Source organism: Onychomys torridus, chromosome 1 (assembly GCF_903995425.1).
Source record: "Onychomys torridus chromosome 1, mOncTor1.1, whole genome shotgun sequence".
Classification (NCBI taxonomy): Eukaryota; Metazoa; Chordata; class Mammalia; order Rodentia; family Cricetidae; genus Onychomys; species Onychomys torridus.
Window position 1 is genome coordinate 11,444,167 of NC_050443.1, and position 25,390 is coordinate 11,469,556.

General features: G+C 46.3%; 1 protein-coding gene across 4 annotated transcripts; it reads left to right on the top strand.

Annotated features, from left to right (window-relative positions):
- On the top strand, positions 1-22,764 carry Znf180 (zinc finger protein 180). Of its 4 annotated transcripts, none has more exons than XM_036182783.1 (5): positions 1-292; positions 3,694-3,774; positions 16,328-16,402; positions 18,340-18,460; positions 19,587-22,764. In XM_036182783.1, exons 2-5 carry the CDS (start codon positions 3,724-3,726, stop codon positions 21,308-21,310), a joined length of 1,971 nt encoding a protein of 656 aa, XP_036038676.1. In that variant the 5' UTR covers positions 1-292; positions 3,694-3,723; the 3' UTR covers positions 21,311-22,764. The 4 variants fall into 4 exon arrangements, with proteins under 4 accessions (XP_036038676.1, XP_036038667.1, XP_036038684.1 ...); XM_036182774.1 differs by having other exon boundaries at positions 1-256; XM_036182791.1 differs by lacking the exon at positions 1-292 and adding an exon at positions 646-742.
- Positions 22,765-25,390: the final 2,626 nt, after the last annotated feature.

The following is a 25,390-nucleotide window of genomic DNA, read 5'->3' on the forward strand; positions in this document are numbered from 1 at the left end:
GCCGGCAGTGCAGCCATTTGTGTGTATGTGTGTGGGCGCCGGCTGCGGCCCCGCTTCGTGGCTGGGCTCAGCCTGTACGGGGCGACCTGGTGAATGCTGACTCGAGGTGAGGCCCAACTAGCGCCACTCGAGTCATGTCGGATATGCTCCAGGATCGGGACAGGACGCTGTGAGCCCAATTTTGTTCTGACGCTGAGTCGTGCGCGGCTCAGGCCCGGCCCGGCCCGGCCCACGCTGCGGGCTCGCGGACGCCCAGGTTGGTCGGAGCGAAGAGGACCGCTCCTAGTGCTTGGTATGCGCATGCGCAAGGTCTGGGCGGGAAGCTGGACGCGGCTGCGTCAGTGAATGGGGCTTCCTGCGCCTCAGTCCGGGCGCCCGTGGGTCGCCGAGGGCTTTGGAGACAGAGCAGCTGTGACTGTGCAGTGCGCGCATGCGCGGATGATTGGGTGGGTGGTGGGACTTGTTTGGGACCGAAGATGTCTTGAAGGATGGGAGACAGGGCACAGGCGTAGTTATGGGGGAAGATAGTTGACTCAAGGGGTCCTTAAAGCTAATTGTGTTTTGGAGAAAAGATCATTAAAAGAGGTGTTCTTATATTGGTTGGGGATTTAGCTCAGTGGTAGAGCGCTTGCCTATAGGCCCTGGGTTCGAGCCTCAGCTCAAAAAAAACCAACCAAACAAGCAAACAAACAAACCGGTGTTCTCGCCCCGGAAAGACAACATAGCTAGCGGGGCCTCTGAGGTAAGGAGAGTTCAGGTCTACGTGGCACAATAGGGGTCCCTTACTGGTTTCCAAGGAAGGAGGGAGTTGTCCCTGCTTGTTGTCAGTCTGCCCCTTGATTCCTGTCTGTCACAGGGAGCAGAGGGTCTTGTATTCCTGGAGGGGGTGGCCTTGCTGTGGGGAGGATGGGCCCATAGTCTACTGAGTCATACAGGGTGTGTCCCTATAGCTCCGAGTCTGGTGGCCTTAGATCTGCATGCAGGGTTGGCTTTGAGAGTAGGGACAGACACTGGGCAGAGGTGGGTGTGACTGGATCAGTCCCTGATCTTCGTTCTGGCGTACCGAGAAGCCCCCTCCCCGGGTTCCTAGAGAGAGACCGTCACTGTTTCTGTACTCTTGAGCATGTGTTTGTATTGGAAGCACCAGCCAACACTCTGGGAAGGTGGTTCAGGGACCCGGGGCAGAGACTATTCTTGCATGTCCTGTTTGTTGGAGATCCGTGGCTTCTGTTCCCAGATCAGGCATGATGACGACCAGCCAAAGAAACGGTCACACCTCAGTTTAGCCTGGTGAGCCAGTGGGTTTATAGTTGTTCCTTACAGAAGTATGTGTGAGGGGTTACCTGCAGGAGCATGAATGACTCAGCTGCGAAAGCCCACGGATGGTGACTCAGGGAGGTAGCTGCATCTCTGCCTGCAAGACATGAATGCAGCTCATCTGGGCAGAGTACTTCTTCCCCGGCCATTGCTATTGCCACTGTAACCTTGAGGAGTGTGTGTGTGTGTGTGTGTGTGTGTGTGTGTGTAACTTAAAGTTTTAGCTTCTGGGGTTTTTAAGTTGTGTTTATTTTCTGAGTCTTAGGAGTCCCACCTTCTCTAAGAGGGAGCATTTCTGTTTGGAGAAATGGGTACACAAGAGAGCAGGCTGGAGTTCCCAGGTCTTGCCCTAAGACAGGCAATGTTGCTTTGGCTAATCACTATTTTAGACAGCCAAGTACCTGATTGAGGGACCCAGGGCCTAGCAAAGGGTACTAGGCAGAATGCCCCTTGTGCATGTCAGAGTTAGAGGATCTTGAAGTGAATCCCAGAACCCACGTAGAATAATGCAGAGTTCTAAAATGTTCAAGTTGGGTAGAGACTCCAGCTTGCAGGTAAGGATCTGCATCCCGAAGGACTTCTCACATTAGCTGCCTTCTGATAGGCAGCTGTCTGGGAGGAGGTGGATGCAGTAAGCATCTTTACAGAGTTGGAATAGCTGGCACCTTTGCTTTGGGCTACTCTGCCTTCAAGCAATAGAACACCTAGGTTTATAGGAGGGTGAGGTAGAAGACGGGGATGGGCCCAGGCCCCTTGGGAGCAGCCCCAGCACAGGCTTGAGAACCCTAGGGAGCCAAATGCGGAGGCACACCAGCTCTGGAGCTGTGTGCTCAGATATCGGCCATACTGTATTATAACTGCCGCTCTGCAGGCTTGCAGGGCCTTTGTGGCAGCTGTGACTTCAAGGCATAGGGGATTCAGAGTCCTTTAAGAGCCCGACTGAAGCTGGGGGTGTAAACTCGGGTGGCTAGGTGCTTGCCTAACATGGACAAAGCCCCGGGTTCTGACTCTACCACCTCATAAACCAGGTCTAGTGACACATGCTTTATAAACTCAGCACTTGAGAGGTAGAGGCAGGAGGATGGTGAGTTTGAGGCTAGTCTAGACTACATGAGACCCTGTCTCAAAAGACCAAGGAATCAAAGCCAAAACAAAGCAAAAAAAAAAAAAAAAAAAAAGAACTTCAGATTGGCAAAGAGCCTGGGTCCCGATTACAAATCCTGGGTGGCAATCTGCTGGGGTGAAAGGCTTGTGCCACCGTGCCCTGCTAGCAATGGATTTTAGATACACAGTGCTGGGGTCTTGGTGGATTTTCTGTAATCACAACCAGTCGATGCCCAAGCCTGAGGAAAGACAGGATCTCCCAGGGATTCAGGTGCCCAGGAAAGTGTTACAGTAGGAATTTGGGCAGGTGGAGACTCAAGCTGGGGCCTGCAGAGGTGGGGGGGATGGAAGTAGATGGGGCTGTACACAGCAGGGGCAGGGTAGTGAGAAAGAGAAAGGCAGGGGCTGGGGATGTGGCGTAGTGGGTTGATGCACAGAACCCTGGGTTCCATCCTGAGCATGACATAAACCAGCCCTTGCTGTGGTAGAGTTGGGTCCCTAGCTGGGATTGGCCAGGTGCTGCCCTGTGATATCAAATTGGCACAATGACAGCTGACCTCAGAGATACAGGTTCTGGGCCTGTCTCTGTGCTGTATCTGACAGAGCTCCCCCATTTTCCCCAATCCTGCATAGACTATGGCAGCTTTAGGCCCCAGAGCCCTCCACAGTGATGGAGGAGTCAGGTTCAAGCTACAAATTCAGGGCCTAAGGGTTTGGCTAAGAATCTGAGCCAGATTCAAGTTGGATAGTGGAGGGAGGAGCTAGGGTCCTGTCCCCACCTTTGGATAGAAAGGCAGAGACTCTGGGATGTTTGGTGAAAGATCTGACCTGGCTGATGAAAGGGCCATAGTGAAATCAACAAGGCTGGGCTGTGTCCCAAGCTTCGTCCATTTGGTCAGTGGCTGTGGTTGCTGGTCCTAGGAAGAGGTATTGGTTAGTTTGTGGTTGCATGCTCAGGGCAGTCAAGTACATAATACGGAGGAGTTCTTTGTGTGCTGCGTGTTTGTGGGGCTTCCAGGACCAGTGAAGGTCCTGATTGGAGCTGCACATTTTGGTAGTGGGCAGAAGGCCACGTTGGAGCATGGGGTGGGCTTACAGGGCATGGGAACAGAGGAACAGTTGGAGCTATGAAGGCTTGGCCTAGAGGAGGAACTGAGTGACTCTTGGTTAATGCCCAGTTGGAGCCTTAACTTCTAGAAGCTAATCTAGGGGGCAGACTGGGCTGGAGGGGGGCAGTGTGGGCTGTACTCAGAGCTTCTTTTGTTTGTGCAGCTGGGCACCTGGCTACACCTGGAGGAGACCATGGATCAGCAAGATGATGAGTCCCTCGGGGCTCCGCAGGCCTGTGTGGAGGTGAGTGCAGCCGTCTTTCCTCAGTAGCCTCAACTCATTCCTGCCTGCCCCCACAGCCTGAACCTTGGAGTTCTCTTTGCAGGATTTTAAGGGATTTTGTCCCTCATGGGCAGCAGGCTTTTTAAAAGATTAACCAGCTTGTGTCTGTGTGCATGTAAACGTGTGTCTCCAGGTGCATGTGCAGAGGCCAGAAGGCACCGGGTGTTCTCTGTTACTCCTTACCTGTTCTTTTGAGAGATGGCCCTTTTCCAAACCTAGGGATGTTGTAGAGCAGTTTCTTCCAGATTGAGGGGGAGATTCAGTGAATAAAGTGTCACAGGACTGATAAACTTGTGAAAGCCTGGCATGAGTGGAAGCACAAACCACCTGTTGCAGAGCTGACTCTGAGAGCCTTTGGGCCTGTCGAGCCTGCCAGCTGTGCAGAGAGCTCCGGGGATGCAGCTGTTTCTATCAGTAACCCCTCACCCATGCTCCTGTTAGTAACCCCAGAACAAACTTCCTGCTTCGGCAAGGCTGTCATTGGTGCATTTGTTATTTTGGTATGCATGGGTTCCCTTTCTGGCCATGAATAGACATGCATATGTTTCATCTCCCCAGGAAAAGTCTGTCACACGTCAAATGTACATTTCCCCAGATAGGCTGGAAGCCAGTCTAGTGACTCTCTGCTCTCTGCCCCTCTCAGCTGGGGTTACAGGTATGCGTGGGATACCTGGCTTGTTACGTGAATTCTGGGACCTGGACCTTTAACTATCGTGCTCTCTCTAGTTCCTGTGGGAGCCCGTTTTTAGGTTCCTCATGGCTTTACCCAGCAGGTCCTCATAGAAAGGATGATTAGGACCATGGACCTTAGTGTAGGTGTCTGAGATGGTCTGCACTTGGCTGTGCTGGGGGAGGAGGTCTTTTGCTCCACCCCTTGGTGTCTCTATAAATACGCTGGGGCAGAGACATTCAGGGCCTGTAGGAATAGGTTCCAGGCCCTCTCGAGGCTGTCCTGTATTTTCTATCTGTTTATCTCCGCAATCTAAATCCTTCTATCTAATATTTCCTGCTGCTCACACTCAAGAAAACTCTGGGGAGCTGTGGGGTTGGTGGGTAAATGCCCTTTTAAAGTTTAAATATTATTTTTATGTACCTATTTTAAAATTTTATGTGTATGGGTATTTTGCCTGAATGTATATCTATGTATTACATGCTTGCCTGGTGCCCAGGGAGGCCAGAAGACGTCACTGGATCCCCTAGAACTGGAGTTACAGATAGTTGTGAGCTACCATGCAAGTGCTGGGAATTGAACTCAGGTCCTCTGGAAGAGCAGCAAGTGCTCTTAACTGCTGAACCATCTCTCCAGCCCATGTTTATTTATTTCCGAAGATTCATATGTATATGTCTGTGTGTGTGAATATATTCCATGTGTATAGGTGAGTGCAGAACCAGAAGAGGGCATCAAATCCCCTGGAGCTGGGGTTACAGGAGGCTCTGAGCTACCTCTTGCTGGTCTATGGGGCCTACACTCAGGTCCTCTCCAAGAGCTGCGGATGGCGCAGGTTTACTTCCAGCTAGTTCTTCATTTTTAAGTGAACCCATTTCTATTAACCTGCGTGTTGCCACGTGGCTGGCGGTTTGCCGGTACTTTCACATCTTGCTTCTTGGGCAGCTCACTGGCGTCTCCCCGAATCCGCCCTCTTTTCCCTGTATCTCTGCTTGGATTTCCAGCCTGGTTAAGTCCTGCCTTGCTATAGGCCAAAACATCTTCTTTATTAACCAATGGTAATAAAACATATTTGTAGCATAGAGAAAGACATCCCACAGCACCAATACTGAGGAGAATACAAAGGTCCAATATTTCTTTTGAAATTAAATGTCCTACCAATTTAAATACCTCATTTAAAATGATACAAACCCATATTGAATCCTTTAGGTAACTCATTCTGCAATGCCTCCAAACAGTGTCGTAAGACATCGTGTGAGTTATTCTCAGTATAACAATCTTTTGTTGATTAACATGTGGTAGGGTTTCTATTGCTGTGAAGAGACACTATGACCATGGCAACTCCTATAAAGGAGAACATTTAATTGAGGTGGTGCCTTACATTTCAGAGGTTCAGTCCATTTTCATCATGGAAAGGAGCATGGCGGTGTGTAGGTGGACATGGTGGCATCTTGATCAGAAGGCAATAGGAAGTGGACTGTCTCATTTGGTGTGGCTTGAGCATCTATGAGACCTCAAAGCCTGCCTCCACAGTGACTTACTTCTCCCAGCAAGGCCACACCTCCTAATACTGCCACTCCCTTTGGGCTTATGGGGCCAATTCCATTCAGACTAGCACATGTTACCTGCGGAACTTTTTTAAAATTTATTTATTTTAATTTTATGTGCATTGATGTTTTGCCATGGGTGTCAGGTCCCCCGGAACTGGAGTTACAGACAGTTGTGAGCTGCCATGTGGGTGCTGGGAATTGAACCTGGGCCTTCTGGAAGAGCAGTCGGTGCTTTTAACAACTGAGCCATCTCTCCAGGCCCAATAAGCAGAACTTTTGAATCAGACTATATTCTGGTTAATCACTAAGGTCTCTGTAGACGTCAGCCACTCAGTTTAGGAGAAATTAGTCTCTAATTCTCAAGCCACTTATTTATTGTTAAAACAACTTCGTGACAATTTTAAGTGACTTCTATATATTATGGGAAGAAAAAAAATTCATACAGACTTAAGTATAAAAATCTTAACTATGGAAGGTTCTTAGTGATGAATTCATCACCTAGACACATAGCTGAAGGACTTTGGGTAACCCTGGACTATCTCAGCTTTCTTTTTTCCATGCCTACGTCACTTCCAAGTTCTTTGCCCTCTTTTGAGTCTGTTTCCTACAAATATGTTGAAATCCATTATGCTTCTATTTTGGAATGTTTTCGTTGAGATCTTTATACACACACAAAATACCATTTTGATCATAGTCACCTCCCACTGCTCCCCTTAACTCCTCCTAGATTCACCGTCACAGCCCCGCTCCTTCCCAACTTTGTGTCCTCTTTATTTTTAAAGAATCCACCCAGCCCAGTTGTGCTGACCATATATACCTTGAGTGTGGAGCCATCCACTGGAATATGGTGAAGCTACATCTCTAAAGAAAACTACATTTTTCTCCCGTAGAAGGCACTTATTATCAATAGTTTCTCAGGTAGGAGAAGGCTCACAGCCAATGTCGACTGGCTTGATGCTGTGCAGGTCTCGTGCTGCGATGCATGAGTGCGGTCATCTGCCTTGTCCAGGAGACGGCAGTGTCTTGCTCCAGTCCTCACTGACCTGTGGCTTGTACAGTCCTTCCCTCCTCCGCACCAGTGGTCCCTGAGGCCGGGTGGAGTGCTGGGCTTTGCACAGACTTACTTCCGCACATTGATCAGTTGTGAGCTTCTGTGCCAACCCTGGCCACTGTGCAAACAAACACGCTTCTTTGTTGAGGTCTGAGCTGCACTAATCAGTGGCTAGAGATGGGATGTAAGGGCAGTTTGTTAGGATGCCTGTGCAGCAGTTATAGTAAAAGGCTCACCTCTAGGGTGTGTGGCTCCTCAACCACAGGCCTTTAGCCATGGTGACAGTGCGAGGCGCATTTCCTCCGTGAGAGTGGGCCTTAGCTCCAGGAGAAAAGCAGTGTGTTAACCCCATAGTACTCATGCCATTGTTGTACCTGTGGCCTTATCTTACCATGGTAGTCATTGTTTTGTCTGTCTGTCTGTCTGCCTATCTATCTATTCATTTTTTAGTTTTTCAAGATAGGTTTCTCTGTGTACACTGGGTGTTCTGAACTCACTCTAGACCAGACTAGCCTGGACTCAGAGATCGCCTGCCTCTGCCTCCCGAGTGCTGGCATTAAAGTCGTCCACCACATTACCCGGTTCATGTTAGTCATTATTATAGCTTACTGGGTTCACAGCTAGGTAAACTGTTAATGATTTTTCTGCTACATCAGCCTACATAAAATATATAGTACTAAGGAAGCTAGCCAACTGGGGAAAACTTACTGGTCAATAACTTGATTTTTTTTCCCATGCCCTATGGAACAAAGTATGTGATATCTTCAGTGATGGGTTTTTTTTTTTTGGAGACAGGGTTTCTCTGTGTAGATTTTGGTGCCTGTCCTGGATCTTGCTCTGTAGACTAGGCTGGCCTCGAACTCACAGAGATCCTCCTGATTCTGCCTCCCGAAAGCTGGGACTAAAGGCGTGCGCCTCCACCACCCAGCCATCAGTAGGGTCTTAATATCAAGTTCTGGAGGGCAATCAAGACCAGTGACAGCTGGGCTTGGTGGCACACGTCTTTAATCCCAGCACTTGGGAGGCAGAGGCAGGCAGAGCTCTGAATTCAAGCCCAGCTTGGACTACAAAGCAAGTTCCAGGACAGCCAGGGCTACATAGAGAAACCCAGACTCAAGAAACAGAAACAAGATCAAACCAAAACGAAAGGCAAGCAATGGCAATACCTTGTATCATTTTGGAGGTCTCCAGAACAACCTTTCCTAACAACTGGAGGGAGGTTTCTTTTTTGGGAACCAATGACTTCCAGGTAGAGCATTAGCCCTTGTGTACTTGTGGAGGATAACAATGATTAAATGAATAAATGAATATATATATATATATATATATATATATATATATATATATATGTATATTTATTCACATTTATATATATAATGCATGCATATTTAGGAAACTTATAAAAATCAGGTCTACATATAGCTTTTTCAAGTATTTTTGTGGTAATTATTCCCTCCCCCGCTTCTCTTTCCTACTCTTCCATTCATCTCCACTTAAACTTCCCTCTCTTCATCCTGTTTAAGGAAGGTGGAGTTTAGAACACAGCTGATATGAAGGGGAAAGGGGGAATATCCTCCTTTTTATTTCTTTTAACTTTGAGATTATAACATCCTTTCTCCTTTCCCTCTCCACTCCCCAACCCTTCCATATACCTTTCCTTACTCTTGTAAATTTATGTCCTCTTTTTTCATTCATTGTTTTTACATGTATATACATATATATTTCTAAATAGAACCTTAATTTGTATAATGATACTTGTATTTGTGTTTTCAGGGCTGACTATCATCTTTATAAGAATCAGCACTTAGACACATAATTCAACCCGGGGAATCATGTATATAATATATATAATACAGAATTTAATGATATCCTGTAGGAGAGTCAGAAATGAAAGCGTCGAGGTTTAGAAGTGACTGGCTGGAGATTCCAAAGCTAGACAATGGCATTGTGTTGGCTCTAATCTACCCTCTCTGTCCCTTTGTTGATTGTGCAAGATGCTTGTGAGCACAGTTACAGGGTCACACAACAGCTGACTCACAACTCATAGTAGATATCAGTATTTGAGAGGTTTCTCAGGACTTTCAGGGTTAAGATCACCCTCTGATGTTAATTTGCGGACTGTCCATGCTAACACCAGTTGATGGTATTTTCCAGCAACAGCAGACTGGTTATGGAAAGACAGAAATCCTCTCATGTGTTGTTTACAAGGAGGTAAATCATCTGTTTTTGCTAGGAATTTATTCTATGTCTCTGGCTCAAGAAAACCACATAGATATTTGTGTGTGTTTGTGCATACACACATACATACATACATGATTGTTCACCGTGCACATGTGAAAGCCAGGGCAACTTTGTAGAGTCAGTTCTTTCCGGCTTGGCAGCGTGTGCCCTTATCCATTGAGCTACCTTGTTGGCCCTCAGTCACATTTTTATAATATAGAATACGTAATGGAGTGCGGTGTTAAATGTAACATTAAGGCAGTTATTTCACTGGTATAGAAAAGGTCTGAAGCATTAATTTAGTTAATCTTTATCAATAAAAATCAGGAGTCATAGATTAAGATAAAAACTTGAAAGATCAGAGAAGCAGGGGAGCAGCCACCAGGGACTTTCTACCTCTTCCATTCCTCTGTCCAAAAGGGCCGATGTAATGATATCAAATAAAGCATGCCTGAGGGTCAGAAGACAGAGCCAGCCACTAGATTAATCATAGAGGCCAGGCAGAGGTGGCACATACTTTTAATCCTAGTACTCGGGAGGCAGAGATCCATCTGGATCTCTGTGAGTTCAAGATGACACTGGGCTACATGAGATTGATCCAGTCTAGGAGAGAAACAGAGCCAGGCAGTGGTGGCACGCACCTTTAATCCCAGCATTTGGGAAGCACACACGCCATTAATCCCAGCACTAGGAAGGTTGAGATAGGAAGTGAAATGGCTGGGCAGAGAAAGGCATGCAAAGTGTGAGGAGACAGGAAGTAGAGACCCTTTCAGCTGAGGACTCAGAGGTATTCAGTTAGAGGATCTGTGGAGTTGGCAAGGTGAGAAGTAGCTATGGCTTGTTCCTTTGTCTCTGATCTGTAGTTGGAAGTTTTCTCTGGTCCTGCCAGCCCCCCAAAGTCCCATGGCCCACTTATAAAATAATCATTCAGAAGGTTATATTAATTATAGCTGCTTGGCCATTAGTTCAGGCTTACTACTTTCTAGCTTTTACACTTAAATTAACCCATAATTCTTATCTATGTTTAACCATGTGGCTTGGTACCTTTTCTCAGTTTTGCCTTGACATCTTGCTTCTCCTCTATGTCTGGTTGGTGACTCCTGACTCAGCCCTTCTTTTTCCCAGAATTCTCGTCTGCTCGCCCCACCTATACTTCCTGCCTGGCTACTAGCCAATTAGCATTTTATTTATCAACCAATCAGAGCAAAACATATTCACAAAATACAGAACAATATCCCACAGCAGTGATCATTCAGCATTTACCCCAATATCTGACTCCGGGTTTTTATTAAAAGACCATTTAGAATTTGTGTAACAGGCCGAGATCTTCTCTCTGCCCTGCCATATCACTTTCTGTTTCCTCTCTGTACAGAGCTCTAGACATCTATGGTTAACTACTGGATAGCTCCACCCTCTGACTCCAAGCAAGCTTTATTTATCAGAACATAAATAAAATATCACACATTTCCCCCTTTTGTCTAAATAAAATAACTAACATAGAAAAACTATATACAATAAGTACAGTATGTACAAATATATACAGGTAATTATTATATTAACAATGTCTAGTCCATTAGCATTTGACAAATTCAGAGAAAATACTCCATTATCTATCCCATCTTGGTGAGTCCAAAGTATTGTACATAATTCACTTTCTATCCTAACTTGCATTACCAACCCAAAACTATCTTTTTATGTCTCTCAACCTTATACACTTTACACTTCTTTTGTGAGTTTCTTTTATGAATTTGTTAACAAAGAAAACTATAACTATCTAGTCTTCAACTCCATCAGAGACCTGAGAAGGATATAATATTACCTGAGTAAACAGGAAGTACAGAGCAAACAATTTCTAAAAATGACAGAAACAGCTGGTTACCTGGATAGGCAGGTTCCTCTGTAACAGTGAGACATCCATCTTCATCTTCAGCCTACATGCCTAGAATATCTGACAGACTTTTTTCTGTACAGCAAGAATCTTGAAGGACTGTCCCACCTTGTCTTGGCAAGGATCAGCAGTCCTTTTGTGTCCTCCTTGTCCAGGTTTTTTTTTTTTTTTTTTTTGGAGACAGCTTTGGAGCCTGTCCTAGAACTTGTTCTGTAGACCAGGCTGGCCTCGAACTCACAGAGATCTACCTGGCTCTGCCTCCCCAGTGCTGGGATTAAAGATGTGAGACCACCACCCAGCCTGCTTGTCCAGTTTGGACATCATACTGTCAGTAATTAATTCAAGGGCACTTTGCCTGGTGGCTAACTTTTGTCACAAAGGAAGTCCCAATGGAGTTTCTTCGATGCCCATTATCTACTTTGAAGTAGATTGGTGCTGCCAGGAGTAGACATGTCTCATAGTCATAAAAAAAAAAAAAAAAATTACACACACAAAACCTCATGTTATTAAAACATCGTAAATCTCATATTTTGTAATTCTCTGAAATGTTTGAAGATCACCTGTCTGTCTATCTAAGATATATCTCTTTGACCTCAAAAACATACCTAACATGACTAAAAGTTTGATTGCTATAGGTGACTAATTACTAACCTGCATTTCTTTTTTATTGAAATAGTTTGTAATAATAACTTTCAAGGACTAGAAATTTACATTACATTGTTAAATGAGCTGTATAGGTACAATATCTTGAGCAAGAGTAGAAATGTATGTACAGTATATTCTAACAAAAATAACCTTAAATTTGTATCAATATACAAAAATATCTTAAACAAGGTTAGAAACAGATACAGTATAGCAAAAATGACCTCAGATTTGTATCTGTGCAAAAAACCTTATTGTAAAATTAAGGATTAGTAGTTGCTTTTTAAAAGTAGATTCAATAATCTACCCTTTAAGCCTATTTCTCTATCTCCCATTTTTTCTTTTTAGAACAAGATCCTTGTATCTAATCTTTGTTCAGCTTTTTTCCTGGCCATTACCAATAACAACTTGTAACCATTCCCCAAATGATGACAAATATCCATAACTCACTGAACAACCAAAAACCGCACACCCTACCTCTTGGGAATGTGGGCATCCTGTTCTTAAAATTACTTCCTTCTGTCTGGGGGTGATGACATCTTTAGGGGACCTTGAAAAAAAAAATTAGGATAATTGTCAAGTCCTGAAGAAACTAGCTGTATCATTTGTTGCCCAGACTCTGTGTAAGGAGAAAATGCAGGGCTTGTCTCAAGTTCTTGCTAGAGTAGCCTGTGAGGCTGGACCATCTCGGCCACCTTGAAATTGTCCCGAGCAATTTGTAGTCCTAAGGTGGTGGTTTTCAGCTTAGTGCATTATCACAGTCCAGGTGCAGTCCTCATTGTGGGGCCCCATCCTCCTTTTGGAGACTTCAAAGATTGCTGTTAGACATGATCATGGTTCACTGCAGAAAACTCAAACGTTTTAAATGTCATATGCAACAAATCTCAAAGAGGTTAAAGGACCGTAATTTATTATATACATCCATAGTACAAAAACTTAATTCCTAGTTACCTGATAGAGACTCAAACTCGAAGTCATGTGCAGGGGGCTAGATGAAGCCTTTTTCTAGAACTAGTACTCTAGATGACCATAAATGGATTGGATATTGTTACTGTAATTCTTGCTTGATAACTTTTTGTTTGTTTTTGTTTTGTTTTTTTGTTTTTCAAGACAGTGTTTCTCCGTGTAGTTTTGGTGCTTGTCCTGGATCTCATGCTCTAGACCAGACTGGCCTCGAACTCAAGAGATCTGCCTGGCTCTGCCTCCTGAGTGCTGGGATTAAAGGTGTGCGCCACTGCCGCCTGGCATGCTTGATAACTTTCGTTGTATGTAATTTTACTGTGGAACAATTTTCTACACTATGAACATGTATTACTCTCATTGGCTAATAAGAAGCTGACAGGAGGGTAGCTGGGCAGGAAGTGAGGTAGGAAAGCCAAACTGAGAATGATGGGAAGGAGGGCAAAGTCAGGGAGATGGCAGCCAGCTACCCAGGAAGCCAGATGTCCTAGAGGACAGGTAAAGCCCAGTGGCAATACATTGATTAATAGAAATGGGCTAATTTAAATGTAAGGGTTAGCTAGCGACAAGCCTGAGCTATCAGCCAAGCATTTGTAATATAAGCCTCTGTGGTAATTTGGGAGGCTGCTGCTGCGTTTTGGGGACTGGCCGGTCGGGACAAAAAACATCAGTTTACAAAGGTCTGATACAGACAGGAAAATAATGAAGGGGAGGAGACAGGTTTGAGCCATCTGGTGGAGGTGGCGCTTCAGTGGGTGGACCGTGGACCGTGGACCGTGGAAAGGGAGGAGCTTGTGTCCTCAGCTAGCACTGGCTCCTGCATGAGTGAAATAGACCCACACTCCCTTGGGCTGTCATGTAACTTTGCTAGCTAGCCTATGATAAGGTCCTCTGTTGTTAAAAATACTCTCAGGGGCTTGCCTGAGGGTGCTGTGGAAGCTGGATGTTGTTAAACTGCCCAGTAGTTGAGAGTGAACAGAAGTGAGCAGAAAGAGTAGTTGAATTGGAGTCTAGTTTCAGAATATCCTCTGTGGGAGCACCTCCCCTCCTTATATGATCTCAGTGACAAAATACTACCAGAGCTCAGCCTGGAGCCTTGGAGAGGGTGCCCAGCAGCCTCATGGGGACATCTGCACCTGGCCTTGATGATGGCTTTTCATAGCTGTGTATAGGGAGAGCCTTCAGTTAAAACTGCCCCGGCTTATGTGCTCAAACACCTCCCAGGGCCCCTGCAGTTAGGGTGGAATCACAAGCAAATGGCTAGGAGATGCCTAAAAAGCTGCCTGGAATCTCAGCCGGTGCTCTGACTGCTGAGCCATGTCTCTAACCCAACTGTGTATGTGGTGGTTTGATAGAAAAAGGTCCCCAAGCACCCAGGCAGGGGGATCGGGATCTGTCCCTGGTGCATGGACAGGCTTTTGGGAAATCTGGTGCGTGTGGTGTGGTGCTTTGCGTAGCCTTGGTGTAGTGGGAAGGGGCTTGGACCTGCCTAGGCTCAGTGTGCTGGGCTCTGCTGACTCCCCATGGGGAGTAGGGATTTGGGGTGGCTTGGGAGGAGGGAGGAGGTGGGATCTGTGGGTGGTATGTAGAGTGAGTAGAAAATTTTTTAATTAAAAAAAAAATGGGGGGGAGAAAGAAAAGAGCTGGGCGGTGGTGGAGCACGCCTTTAATCCCAGCACTCAGGAGGCAGGGGCAGGCGGATCTCTGTGAGTTCAAGGCCAGCCTGGGCTACAGAGTGAGTTCCAGGAAAGGCTCAAGCTACACAGAGAAGCCCTGTCTCGAAAAACCAAAAAAAAAAAAGAAAAGAAAAGAAAATGGTCCCTAGAGGAAGTGATGCTATTAGGTGTGGCCTTGTTGGAGGAAGTGTGTCACTGTGGAGGTGGGCTTGAGGTTTCAGTCTCACATGTTCAAGCCATGTCCAGTGAGACAGACCACGTCCTGTTGCCTGTGAGTGAAGGTGGAAGAACTCTCAGCTCCTTCTCTAGCACTTGTCTGCCTGCACGCTGCCTGCATGTCTGCCTGCATGTCTGCCTGCATGTCTGCCTGCACGCTGCCTGCATGTCTGCCTGCATGTCTGCCTGCATGTCTGCCTGCATGTCTGCCTGCACGCTGCCTGCATGTCTGCCTGCACGCTGCCTGCACGCTGCCATGATGGTAATGGACTAACCCTCTGAACTGTAACTTTAAGCAAGCCATCACAATGAAATGTTTTCCTTTATAAGAGTTGCTGTGGTCATGGTGTCTCTTCACAGCACTAGAAGCCCTAACTGAGACGGTGTATATGCTTATCAATAGTTTCTTTGTTGTTGTTGCTTTTATAAAAGGTTATTTATTCGTGTATGTATTGGTCTGAGTTCATGTGCACAGGTGTGTGTCTCTGCATCAGATGTTCTTTGTCGTTCTTAGTCTCATTCTTTTGGAACAGGTGTTTCCCTGAACCTGTGGTGTTGTGGAATATTTGTTCAACCATGTAAAGATGTGTTGCTATCTTACCTTGCCTGCCTAAGGCACCTGATTGGTCTAATAAAAAGCTGAAAGGCCAATAGCAAGGGAGGAGGTATAGGTGGGACTTCTGGTCAGGAAGAATAAGGAAGAGGAGGAATTTAGGCTTGGAGGAAGAAAGAGAGACACTAGGGAGACACCAGGGGTCAGCCAGACACGAGGAAGCAAGAAAGTAGGATGCACAGAATGAAAGAAAGGTGAAAAGCCCTGGGAAAACATAGAAGGTGAATAGACACAGGTTAAATTAAGTTAAAAGAGCTAGTGGGACAAGCCTAAGCTAAGGCAGATGTTCAGAATTAATATTAGGTCTGTGTGTATTGGGAGCTGGTTGGCAGCCCAAAGAAAATGCTGACTACGCTGTGGCTTACATTTTGTTTACTATGCTCGGGAGACAAAGGATCCAGCAGTTCTCCTGTCTGCCCAGCTCAGAACAGGGTATAGACATTTGTGGGACAGCCTGGGTTGTGCTGTGGGTGTCCACAGGGCCCTCTTCTAGGCCTCTGCCGTTGGAGCTCTTTGATGGAGGCAGGGTCTCACAGACCAGGTTGGCCTCTAACCAGCTGTGTTGCTGAATATGCCCTTGAGCTTGATCCTCCCAAGTGCTCTGGTGACAGTCACATGCCACCATGCCTGGCTCCATTGTGAAGGTCATTTGTGAGTTGCTCTGAATGCTTCTGGCTTGGGTCCTGCTGGAGTCTGTCTGCATTGCTTGCTTACTGCTGAGTGATACAGGAGTTTAGGCAGTGCCCAAGGCACAGGGTAGGACAGGACAGGACAGGTGAGTTGTTTTGCTCCGTGTGGTTCCTTCAGCTGACAAGCAGGGCCATCTTGAAGCACTCACAGTAGTCTCGTGCCATGTGGGGCCTCATTCCTTGGGGGGTGCTTCTCTCTGCACCCGTTCCCTGCGCTTTTGTGGAGGGAGCAGAGATTGTCAGTTGGATGCGGGTCAGGTCCTGCTGAGCCACTGTGGGGTTTCCAGTTTCTTCTTTGTTCTCTCATGGATTCCCTTTTGTCTCATCTGCTTGTCTTCTCAGAACTTTGTTCTCCCCCAAGAGATGATCATCGAAGTCGAGGGAGAAGATGCTGGGTCACTGGACATCGTGCCCCAGGTGAGTTGGGCAGGACCCATTCCTTTACCTGGAGAGGTGTGCATGGTAGTGAGTAGGAGAAGCAAGTCAAAGGGAGCTGGGACAGGATTAGAGAGAGGGAATGCAAACAAGAGTGGCCAGGCTGGGAGAAGTGGGTGGAGTCTTTGTCATACATTCCTGAGGGCCCAAGTGCCATCCCACATTTCTGAAAAGCCGAGCATTGGATGCTTGTAATCCAGACACCAGGGAGATGGAGGCAGGAGGATCCATGGGGCTCTCTGGCCAGCCAGTGTAGCCAAATGGGTGGGCACCAGGTTCAGGGAGAGACCCTGTCTCAAAAAAAATAAAAGAGAGAACAAATGAGAAAATTGTCAACCCAGGGTTCACACAAGTATGCACCCCTCCACACATATTAGAGTGAGCAGCTTTTTCAAGAAAGTTGGTTATGTGAAAGGTGCAAAGGGCAGAGCTGCAAGGGTTCTGCAGGTTGAGGAGTTGAGATTTGGAAGGATTAGATTTGGAAGGGAGCTCAGTGGTGGAGTTTGTTAGTGTGCACGAGGCCCACGGTTTTACCACTTTATTTCTGCATGGGTGTATGTGTATGTATTTATGTACTTGTGTGTGTGTGTGTGTGTGTGTGTGTGTGTGTGTACATGTAAGCACAAAAACTCTGGCCACAGCATGTGTGTAGAGGTAGTCTTTTCTTTCCTCCTGTGGGCCCCAAGGTTGTCAGACTTGGTAGTACATTCCTTTCCTCTCTGATCCATCTCACCAGCCCTAATAGCCAATTTGTCAAGAGATTTGCCAGAAAACTGCCAACTCACCTATCCTGGGCTATGCAGCATGGCAGAAAGAAAACTCTGCCTCAGGATGGAAGCCATGAGCCAGAGCCTGAGACCACTTCTCTGTGCTCAGTGTACCTCTGTGGCACATGAAGGCTGCCGCTCCTCTGTCACATACAGACACATGATGGCACCAAATAATAGAAATTGAGGGGCTGGAGAGATGGTCCAGTTATTAAGAGCACTGGCTTCTCTTCTGGAGAACCCAGGTTCAATTCCCAGCACCTACATGGCAGCTCAAAAGAGAGAGTAACACTAATCCCCTCCCTGCCTCTGCAGGCACTGTACACACATGGTGCAATAAATACTAGCAGGCAAGGCATCCATTCACATAAAATAATAAAAATAATAAATAAGTAACTTGAATTTTTAAAAGATTTATTTAAATTATTTTATGTATGTGAGTGTTTTATGTACATGCATGTTTACCACATGTGTGCCTCTTACCCATGGAGGTCAGAAGAGGATGTTAGATTCTCTGGAATTGAGTTACAGGTGTTTGTGAGGTACCATGTGGATGCTGGGAATTGAGCCCTGGTCTTCTGCAATAGCAAACAAGTCTCTTGACCATTGAGCCACCTCTCCAGCAGCCCTTAAATAACTTCTGTCAAGGCTGGGAACATGGTTTAGTAGTAGAGTGCTTGTCTATCCTGTGTGAGGGTCTGGGTACAGTCCTTACACTGAGATAGATAGATAGATAGATAGATAGATAGATACATACATACATACATACATACATACATACATACATACATGATAGACAGATACATACATACATACATACATACATGATCGATCGATAGATACATACATACATGATAGATAGATACATACATACATGCATGATAGATAGTAGATAGATAGATACATACATACATACATACATGATAGATGATAGATAGATAGATAGATAGATAGATAGATAGATAGATAGATAAAAAGCTGAAGAGAATTTGTATGCTTGTTCCTCTCTGAGGTATTTCTGACCTTGGTTGGGATGCTTTGGCTGCAGATAATCTAAGGATAACCCTCCCTGTGGTTAAAGCCTCCATCCATGAACACTAGAAAACAAACAAAACCATGCCCAGCTAAGCAGGAGTGTGTGTGCTGTTCTAGGAAAGCACAGACTTCAAGATTGTGACCGTGGACCTCACTGAGGAGGAACAGAGCACTTGGCACAATGCCCAGAGAACCCCAGAGAGAAGTGTGATCCTGGAGGGTCACAGGGACATGTGGGGTGAGTACTTAGCCAGGTCCAAAGAAGAGGTGTCTACTGATGCTTTCCTTTCCCGTTAAGCAGGTGAGAGGCTCAGTAGTCAGATTGATGTTTTACATGTATTTTTATGTGCTCATGAACACACAATAGCGTGCAGGTGCAGCTCAGAGGTCAACCTACAGCACTGACTCCCTGACCGAGGACCCAGAAGCCTTTCCTGATGTTCCTGGAGATGCTGCAGGGATAATTTATTCTGGTATTCTCCCACCAGACCTGGACCTGGTGCTCCTGCACATTGGTTCTTTCTGCAGCCCTAAGAAACTCTCAGGGTGTTCTCTAGCTCACACTGCCTTTCCTGTTATCCTCGGGCACCCCTGCTGCTGCTTCCTGGGAGTGTTAGGGGATTGCTGGTGACTCTGGAGAGGCTGGAGATCCCCAGGGCTTGAGGAACATGGGAAAACTGTGAAAACCTGGTTGCATTGGAAGGCCTGAGGACATTTGGAGACCTGGCTGTGTTGGGGGAGGGTACTATGGGTACTTGGAGATCTGGGGGCACTGGCAGACTGTTGGTCATTTGGAAGCCTGAGCTGGAAAACACTGACCATTCATATGCTCTTGTAGTCCGTTCTTCAGCTTTGTATAACTTCTAATACAGGTGACCCTGCTCCACCCTGGGAACAGAAATTTATATACAATACAATTCAGTAGCATGGTGGTGGTGGTGCGTGCCTTTAATAACAGCTCTCACAAGCAGAGGCAGGTGGATCTCTGTGAGTTTGAGGCTAGCCTGGTCTACAGAGTGAGTTCCAGGACATCCAAGGCTATACAGAGAAACTCTCGAATAAACAAAAGAAAATAACAAGAGTGTGTGTCTGGTTTGGAGAAAGACGTCATTTCCTTTGTATGCCTTTGCAGATTATACTTGTACTCTGGTCTCCATCACTCTATGATTTCTAGCTACTATGAATTGAACCCTCTGCACACACTCCTGTTGACATCATGTCCTGCACAAGCCCCTGAGGCTAAGGCTGAGTAATTAATTTTGGATCGAACCTTCTGAACCATGTGCCAAAGACTTCCTCCTGTAGGCTTGTTACTGCTGGGCACTTGGTCACAGCGGTGATGTCTTGTTTTTACTATCTTTCAGCCTTGCCAGCTGTGCATGGAGTAGAAGAAACCACCCCAAAGCAGCCTGTCTGTGATGAAGAAACATCCCATGGAGTGAAGATGGAGGGCTTGGCAAGAGAGGATCCTTGGCTCTCTTCTTGTGAAGAAGTTCCTGCTCCTAAGGAGCAGTTGAAGAAACCGCAGGAAAAGCAAGAGGAAGAGGCCTTTACCCAGGGGAGAGCGGATACTCCTGACATGGTCTACAGGCCTGATGAACTTGACAGGAGTTGCCTGAGTTCTAGCCGGCTTTCGTTCCCCATGATGCCTCACAGAAACCATGTTCATAAACAGTCATCTCATGTTAGAAAGTTACATGGCGATGCTGTTGCAAACAGCCATCCGAGGATGAGTGATACTACAGATCTCTCCAAAGATGACAAATGTGGAAGTGTCCCTCAGAGCATTTATCTCACTCAGTTTACAAGGACCCCCAAAACAGATAAATCCCATGAATTTAATGGCCGTCTTCAGTCTTTTGGCCGTGGTACACCTCTCAATGTACATGATAAAGTGCGTATAGAAGGGAAAACCTTTGGCTTTAAAGGGCGCGGGCAAGTTTTGAACCATAACATATCCCTAAATGAACAACAGAGGATTCTTGTTAAAGAGGGCCAGTATAAATGTAGTAAAACTGCCCCAGGTCCATCTCTTCCTCAGAACATGAGAAACTATTCGGAAGAGAAACGTTTTGAATGTAAGTATTGTGGCAAATCCTTCAGTTGGAGTTCACATCTCATCGCACACCAAAGAACTCATACAGGGGAGAAGCCTTACAAATGCAACCTCTGTGGAAAGTTCTTTACGCGGAGTTCGCATGTCGTTTCTCATCAGAGGATTCATACTGGAGAGAAACCATACAGATGCAATCTGTGTGGGAAGTCCTTTACCCAGAGGTATGTTCTCGTGGTGCATCAAAGAACTCACACCGGCGAGCGGCCTTATGAGTGCAACCAGTGTGGGAAGTCCTTCAGGCAGAGCTACAAACTCATTGCACACCAAAGAACTCACACGGGAGAGAAGCCGTACGAATGCACTCAGTGTGGGAAGTCCTTCATCCAGAGTTATAAACTCATCGCACATCAGAAGATTCACTCTGGAGAGAAACCGTACGAGTGCAACCACTGTGGGAAGTCCTTTAGTCAGAGCTACAAGCTCGTTGCACACCAGCGGACGCACACGGGAGAGAAGCCTTTTGAGTGTAATTACTGTGGGAAGTCCTTCAGCTGGAGCTCTCAGCTGGTGTCCCATCAGAGGACGCACACAGGCGAGAAGCCCTTTGAGTGCGGTGAGTGTGGGAAGTCGTTCAACCGCAGTTCCCATCTTGTCATGCATCAGAGGACGCACACCGGAGAGAAGCCGTACCAGTGCAAGCAGTGTGGGAAGTCCTTCAGCCAGAGCTACGTCCTGGTTGTCCATCAGAGGACACACACCGGAGAGAAGCCCTACGAGTGCAGTCAGTGTGGGAAGACCTTCAGGCAGAGCTCCTGCTTCACGCAGCATCAGAGGACTCACACTGGAGAGAAGCCCTATGAGTGTAACCAGTGTGGGAAGACCTTCAGCCTCAGTGCCCGTCTCATTGTGCACCAGCGAACTCACACTGGGGAGAAACCCTACAAGTGCAGCCAGTGTGGGAAAGCATTCATTAGCAGTTCTAAGCGCAGCAGGCACCAGGCTACTCACAGTGAGGAGTCCTGTAAGTCCTGACGAGTTCAGAGTCTCAGCTCAAGGTCACTGCTGTCAGTGCAGCCTCTCTGTTACACCTGGGGGAAGAGTGCACACAGACCCTTTCCTTACCGCTCTGCTGCTGGCAGAGAGGAGGAAGGCTTTTAGTGTGACAGGCGAGGAGAAGAAAAGCCAGCACGCACCCGCAGAGTGCTTTCGTGGCTGGCTCTGTGCAGGTGTCTGTCATCCGTCAACTGGTCTCAGAAGCCTGCCTGCAGACTGGCAGAATTGCTTCCCAGAGCACTTGGGAAGGCAGAAGCTAGACCCAGAGAAGCTGAAACTAGAGCAGATAAGCTTAGTTCAGATGCCCTCCTGTTTGAGAGTTCTGGGTTGGGCCTTGAGACATGGCTTCTCTGTTGTAAAGCGGGCACTCAGAAGGTGTGTGCCACAGGCCATCGGGAAGCACTCCCAGCTTCGTGTGTCTTCCCCTTCGTGCTGCTGGCCCGCTGAGCCATGTCCTCGCAGCTCATCTCCCCACCCAGAATCCCCATGCCTGTTCACTGCAGGCAGACGAGCTTTTCAATCATCATTCATACAGGTTTGAGCAGTCAGGCTCCAGTCTTAGCCCAAGGGTAAACTCACTTGGGCGTACCCTCCTGTCATGTTTCAGGAGCTGCTTTTCCATCTCAATGAAGCTTTCTTTGCTCTTCTGCAAACCTCACTAGTTACTCCTTTCAATCCAGAGATAACAGGAGCCACTGCCTCAGAGTGCAGGTGGCCGGTGAGTTTTCAGGGCCCTAGTCCTTTGAGCTAAGCTCACCTGAGCCAAGAAATAGGCTCCATCACTCTCAAAGCCCCCACACCATTGCCATGTATGCTGACCTCGAGCTGCAGATTTCTGGAAATTCACACCCAAAACCCATCACTAGTGAGGCTGAATCGAGACGATTGTGAGTTCAATGTAGCCTGCGTTACACATCAAGACTGTCTCAAAGAAAAAGAAAAAACAAACTGTGTGTGTGTGTGTGTGTGTGTGTTGCAGCTTTTCCATGAAGAAAGCACTCAGATCTGAATTTCAGATCAACTAAATCTAAAACCAATGGCCTTTCCCAAAAAGTCTAAGTGAAATGCTGACTGTGGTGAATGTGTGGTGGTGACTCGTAGGGTTATTGTTTTTATAACGTAATATTGGGAAACAATATTTGACCATGTCAATCTGCATAATTTCCCTGATGGTTATTTTGTAATCTGATTGTACCCTTCTGTGACTAGTGAAGATTTTCTACTGTGAGGGTAAAATGACTGATATGTAATGAAATACTTGGCAAGAGTATAGAGAATCTCTGGAAGAGCCTTGATAAATGTTTGTGTAGCTTGAAGTTGAAAAGGGATCATGGGTCTATTTATTTGATACTGTTGTTCATGTTGTCATCTTTTGGAGGTGCATGTTGTACTATAACCAGTGGTACAGGAATAAAAATTGATGAGAAGCAACAGAAAAACAGACCTCCCTCTTGTTTGAGCTTTTAAAGAATGGCTAACAATATGCACTGTGGGGCTGCAGACTTGTTAATCTCAGCCTACGCCAGTTGGCCTCTAGGGGTGCTCAAAGTGAAAGTGTTTCGTTGGCCAGGAGGACTTCCACTAGCAAGCGCCCTGTTTGAGAGGAGGTAGGCTCGTCTACTTGTATTTCTGGGCAGTGTTAAGGAGTACTCCGGGGGTGGTACTCTCCTCTCACGGTGTTGTGTCCCTGGTTATCCTGTGATAGAGTTTTCAGAGTGAGGGAATGAGGGCTGGGGAGATGGCTCATTGGGTAAGAGCCCCTTTACCTGCTGGGTTCAGTTCTCAGCACCCACGTTGTAACCTCACAACCATCCATAACTGCAGTTCCAGGGATCCAGCGCCCTTTTCTGACCTCCCTGGGCACTAGACCCACATATGGTGCACAGACGCACACGTGAGCAAAGCATTCATACATGAGAATCAACATTTTAAAACCCAGGACTGCATTTTTCAGGCAAGCTTTGTAGCTACCCTTTTAGGTAGTCTTCCCCCTTGTTTGTTTGTTGTGGAGGGATACGTGCCATTATGTACATGGAGTTATAGAGCAACTTAATTTTTTTATTTTTGGTTTTCAAGACAGGGTTTCTCTGTTTAGCCCTGGCTATCCTGGAGAACTCTGTGTAGGCCAGGCTGGCCTTGAACTCAGAAATCCGCCTACCTCTGCCTCCGGAGTGCTGGGATCAAAGACATGCACCACCACCTCTCAGCACAACTTAATCTTAAAGAGAGTTGGTTCTCTATCCATCATGTGCACTCAGAATCAAACTCAGGTCATTGGACTTCGTGGTAAGTGCCTTTACCAAAATGAGCCATCTTACTGTCCCTTGTTTTGTTTTGTTTTGTTTTGTTTTTAAAGATTTGGTGTGTCTGTTCTGATCTTTGTCCCTAAATGATACATTTTAAACTTGTAAATTACTGTGTCTGAAGCCTTGAAGCCTTGATTTCAGAAAAGAATTTTTTTTTTTTTCTGAGAAAGTTTTTCTTGTAGTCCTGGCTGTCCTGGAACTCACTCTGTAGACGAAGCTGTCCTCAAACTCAGAGATCTGCCTGCCTCTGCCTTCTAAATGCTGGGACTAAAGGCGCGTACCCCCAGTGCCCAGCTCAGAAAAGTAGTTCCTAAAACGAGGCGGAGAATTGAGCTGAAGGCCCAGTGTAGAGTTCCTTTGGAAAAAATAATTTTGAAACTTGGAAATCATCAGTGTTCTGATCTGTAGTCTGTCTGGCTTCCTATTAATATATAGAGCATGGTTCCTGCAAGACCTAGCATGTCTAGTGAAGATGTGCACTTAGATGTGTGAATTCCCTGAAACAGGAAAAAAACCCAAAGTTCTGGCTGCTAAAGGTTACTGTGAGTGCTATTTCCTCCCCAGGGGATGAGTAGTGGCTCTCAACCTGTGGGGCTCCACCCCTTAGGGGTCACCTAAGATCATGGGGTGGGGTGGGGAGATGTTTGCATTACAATTCATAACAGTAGCAAAACAACAGTTCTGAAGTAGCAATGGAAACAGTTTTATAGTTGGAGGTCTCCACACCATGAGGAACTAACTGTATTACAGGGTTGAAGCATCTGGAAGGGTGAGAACCACTGATCTAGAGAGTCCACTGACAATGATCTAAACAGGCTTTTTTCTGTCCCACCCTGTCTGCAGCCACTTGTAAACAATCACTCAGAGGCTTGGTATTACTTACAAACTGTTTGGTCTATTGCTCAGGCTTATTACTAACTAGCTCTTACAACTTAAATTAACCCATTTCTATTAATTTATGTAGTGCATTCCTGCTGAGCTCAGGGCCCGGCTCCAGAGAGCAGCACCTAGCTCCAATCCTTCCTTTGTTCAACCACACCTTTTGTTTCTCTTATCACCCTATGTGAGTCTTGTCTGAAAGTCAAGGATCAGAGAGTCCCCCAAGGATCAAAGGCCTATGCAAAACTTGGTCCAGGAAATCCGGAAAACCGAGGTACCTGATAAATCAAGTAATTTGAACCTGGCATTTGGTCTCTGGGAGCTCCTTTTAGGTTGCTTTGAAGGTACAGAAATTAACTAGCTAAACTGTAATAAAGAGCAAATAGGGCTGGAGAGATGACTTAGAGGTTAAGAACACCGACTGCTCTTCCAGAGGTCCTGAGTTCAATTCCCAGCAACCACATGGTGGCTCACAACCATCTGTAATGAGATCTGGTGCCCTCTTCTGTGTACATAATAAATAAGTAAATAAAAAAATTTTTTTAAGTAAATAAATATGCCCTAGGTGAAGGGGAAAGGGTTTCAGCCCTTCGAGGCTGGACCCCCTGAAGCCATGAAAGGCTAGATTCATTTTTCAGATGCTTCTGTGTCTTCATTCCATGGACCTGCATGAACCCACACACTCGTGTAGTGACCACACAGCTACAAATCTATGTTTTGCCACGTGTCTGGTGGCTTTACCCATACTTTAATACATCTTGCTTCTCCTTTGGCTGGCTAGCATCTGCCCCTGACTCCAGCCTTCTTCCTGTATTTCCTTGGATTTCCCGCCTGGCTCTAAGATGCCTTGCCATTGGCCAAAGCAGTTTTATTA

Coding starts and splice junctions, on each gene's coding strand:
- Znf180 (XM_036182783.1), top strand. CDS start 3,724: ATGGATCAGCAAGATGATGAGTCCCTCGGGGCTCCGCAGGCCTGTGTG. Junction 3,775..16,327: donor CTCCGCAGGCCTGTGTGGAG/GTGAGTGCAGCC, acceptor TTGTCTTCTCAG/AACTTTGTTCTCCCCCAAGA. Junction 16,403..18,339: donor CACTGGACATCGTGCCCCAG/GTGAGTTGGGCA, acceptor GTGCTGTTCTAG/GAAAGCACAGACTTCAAGAT.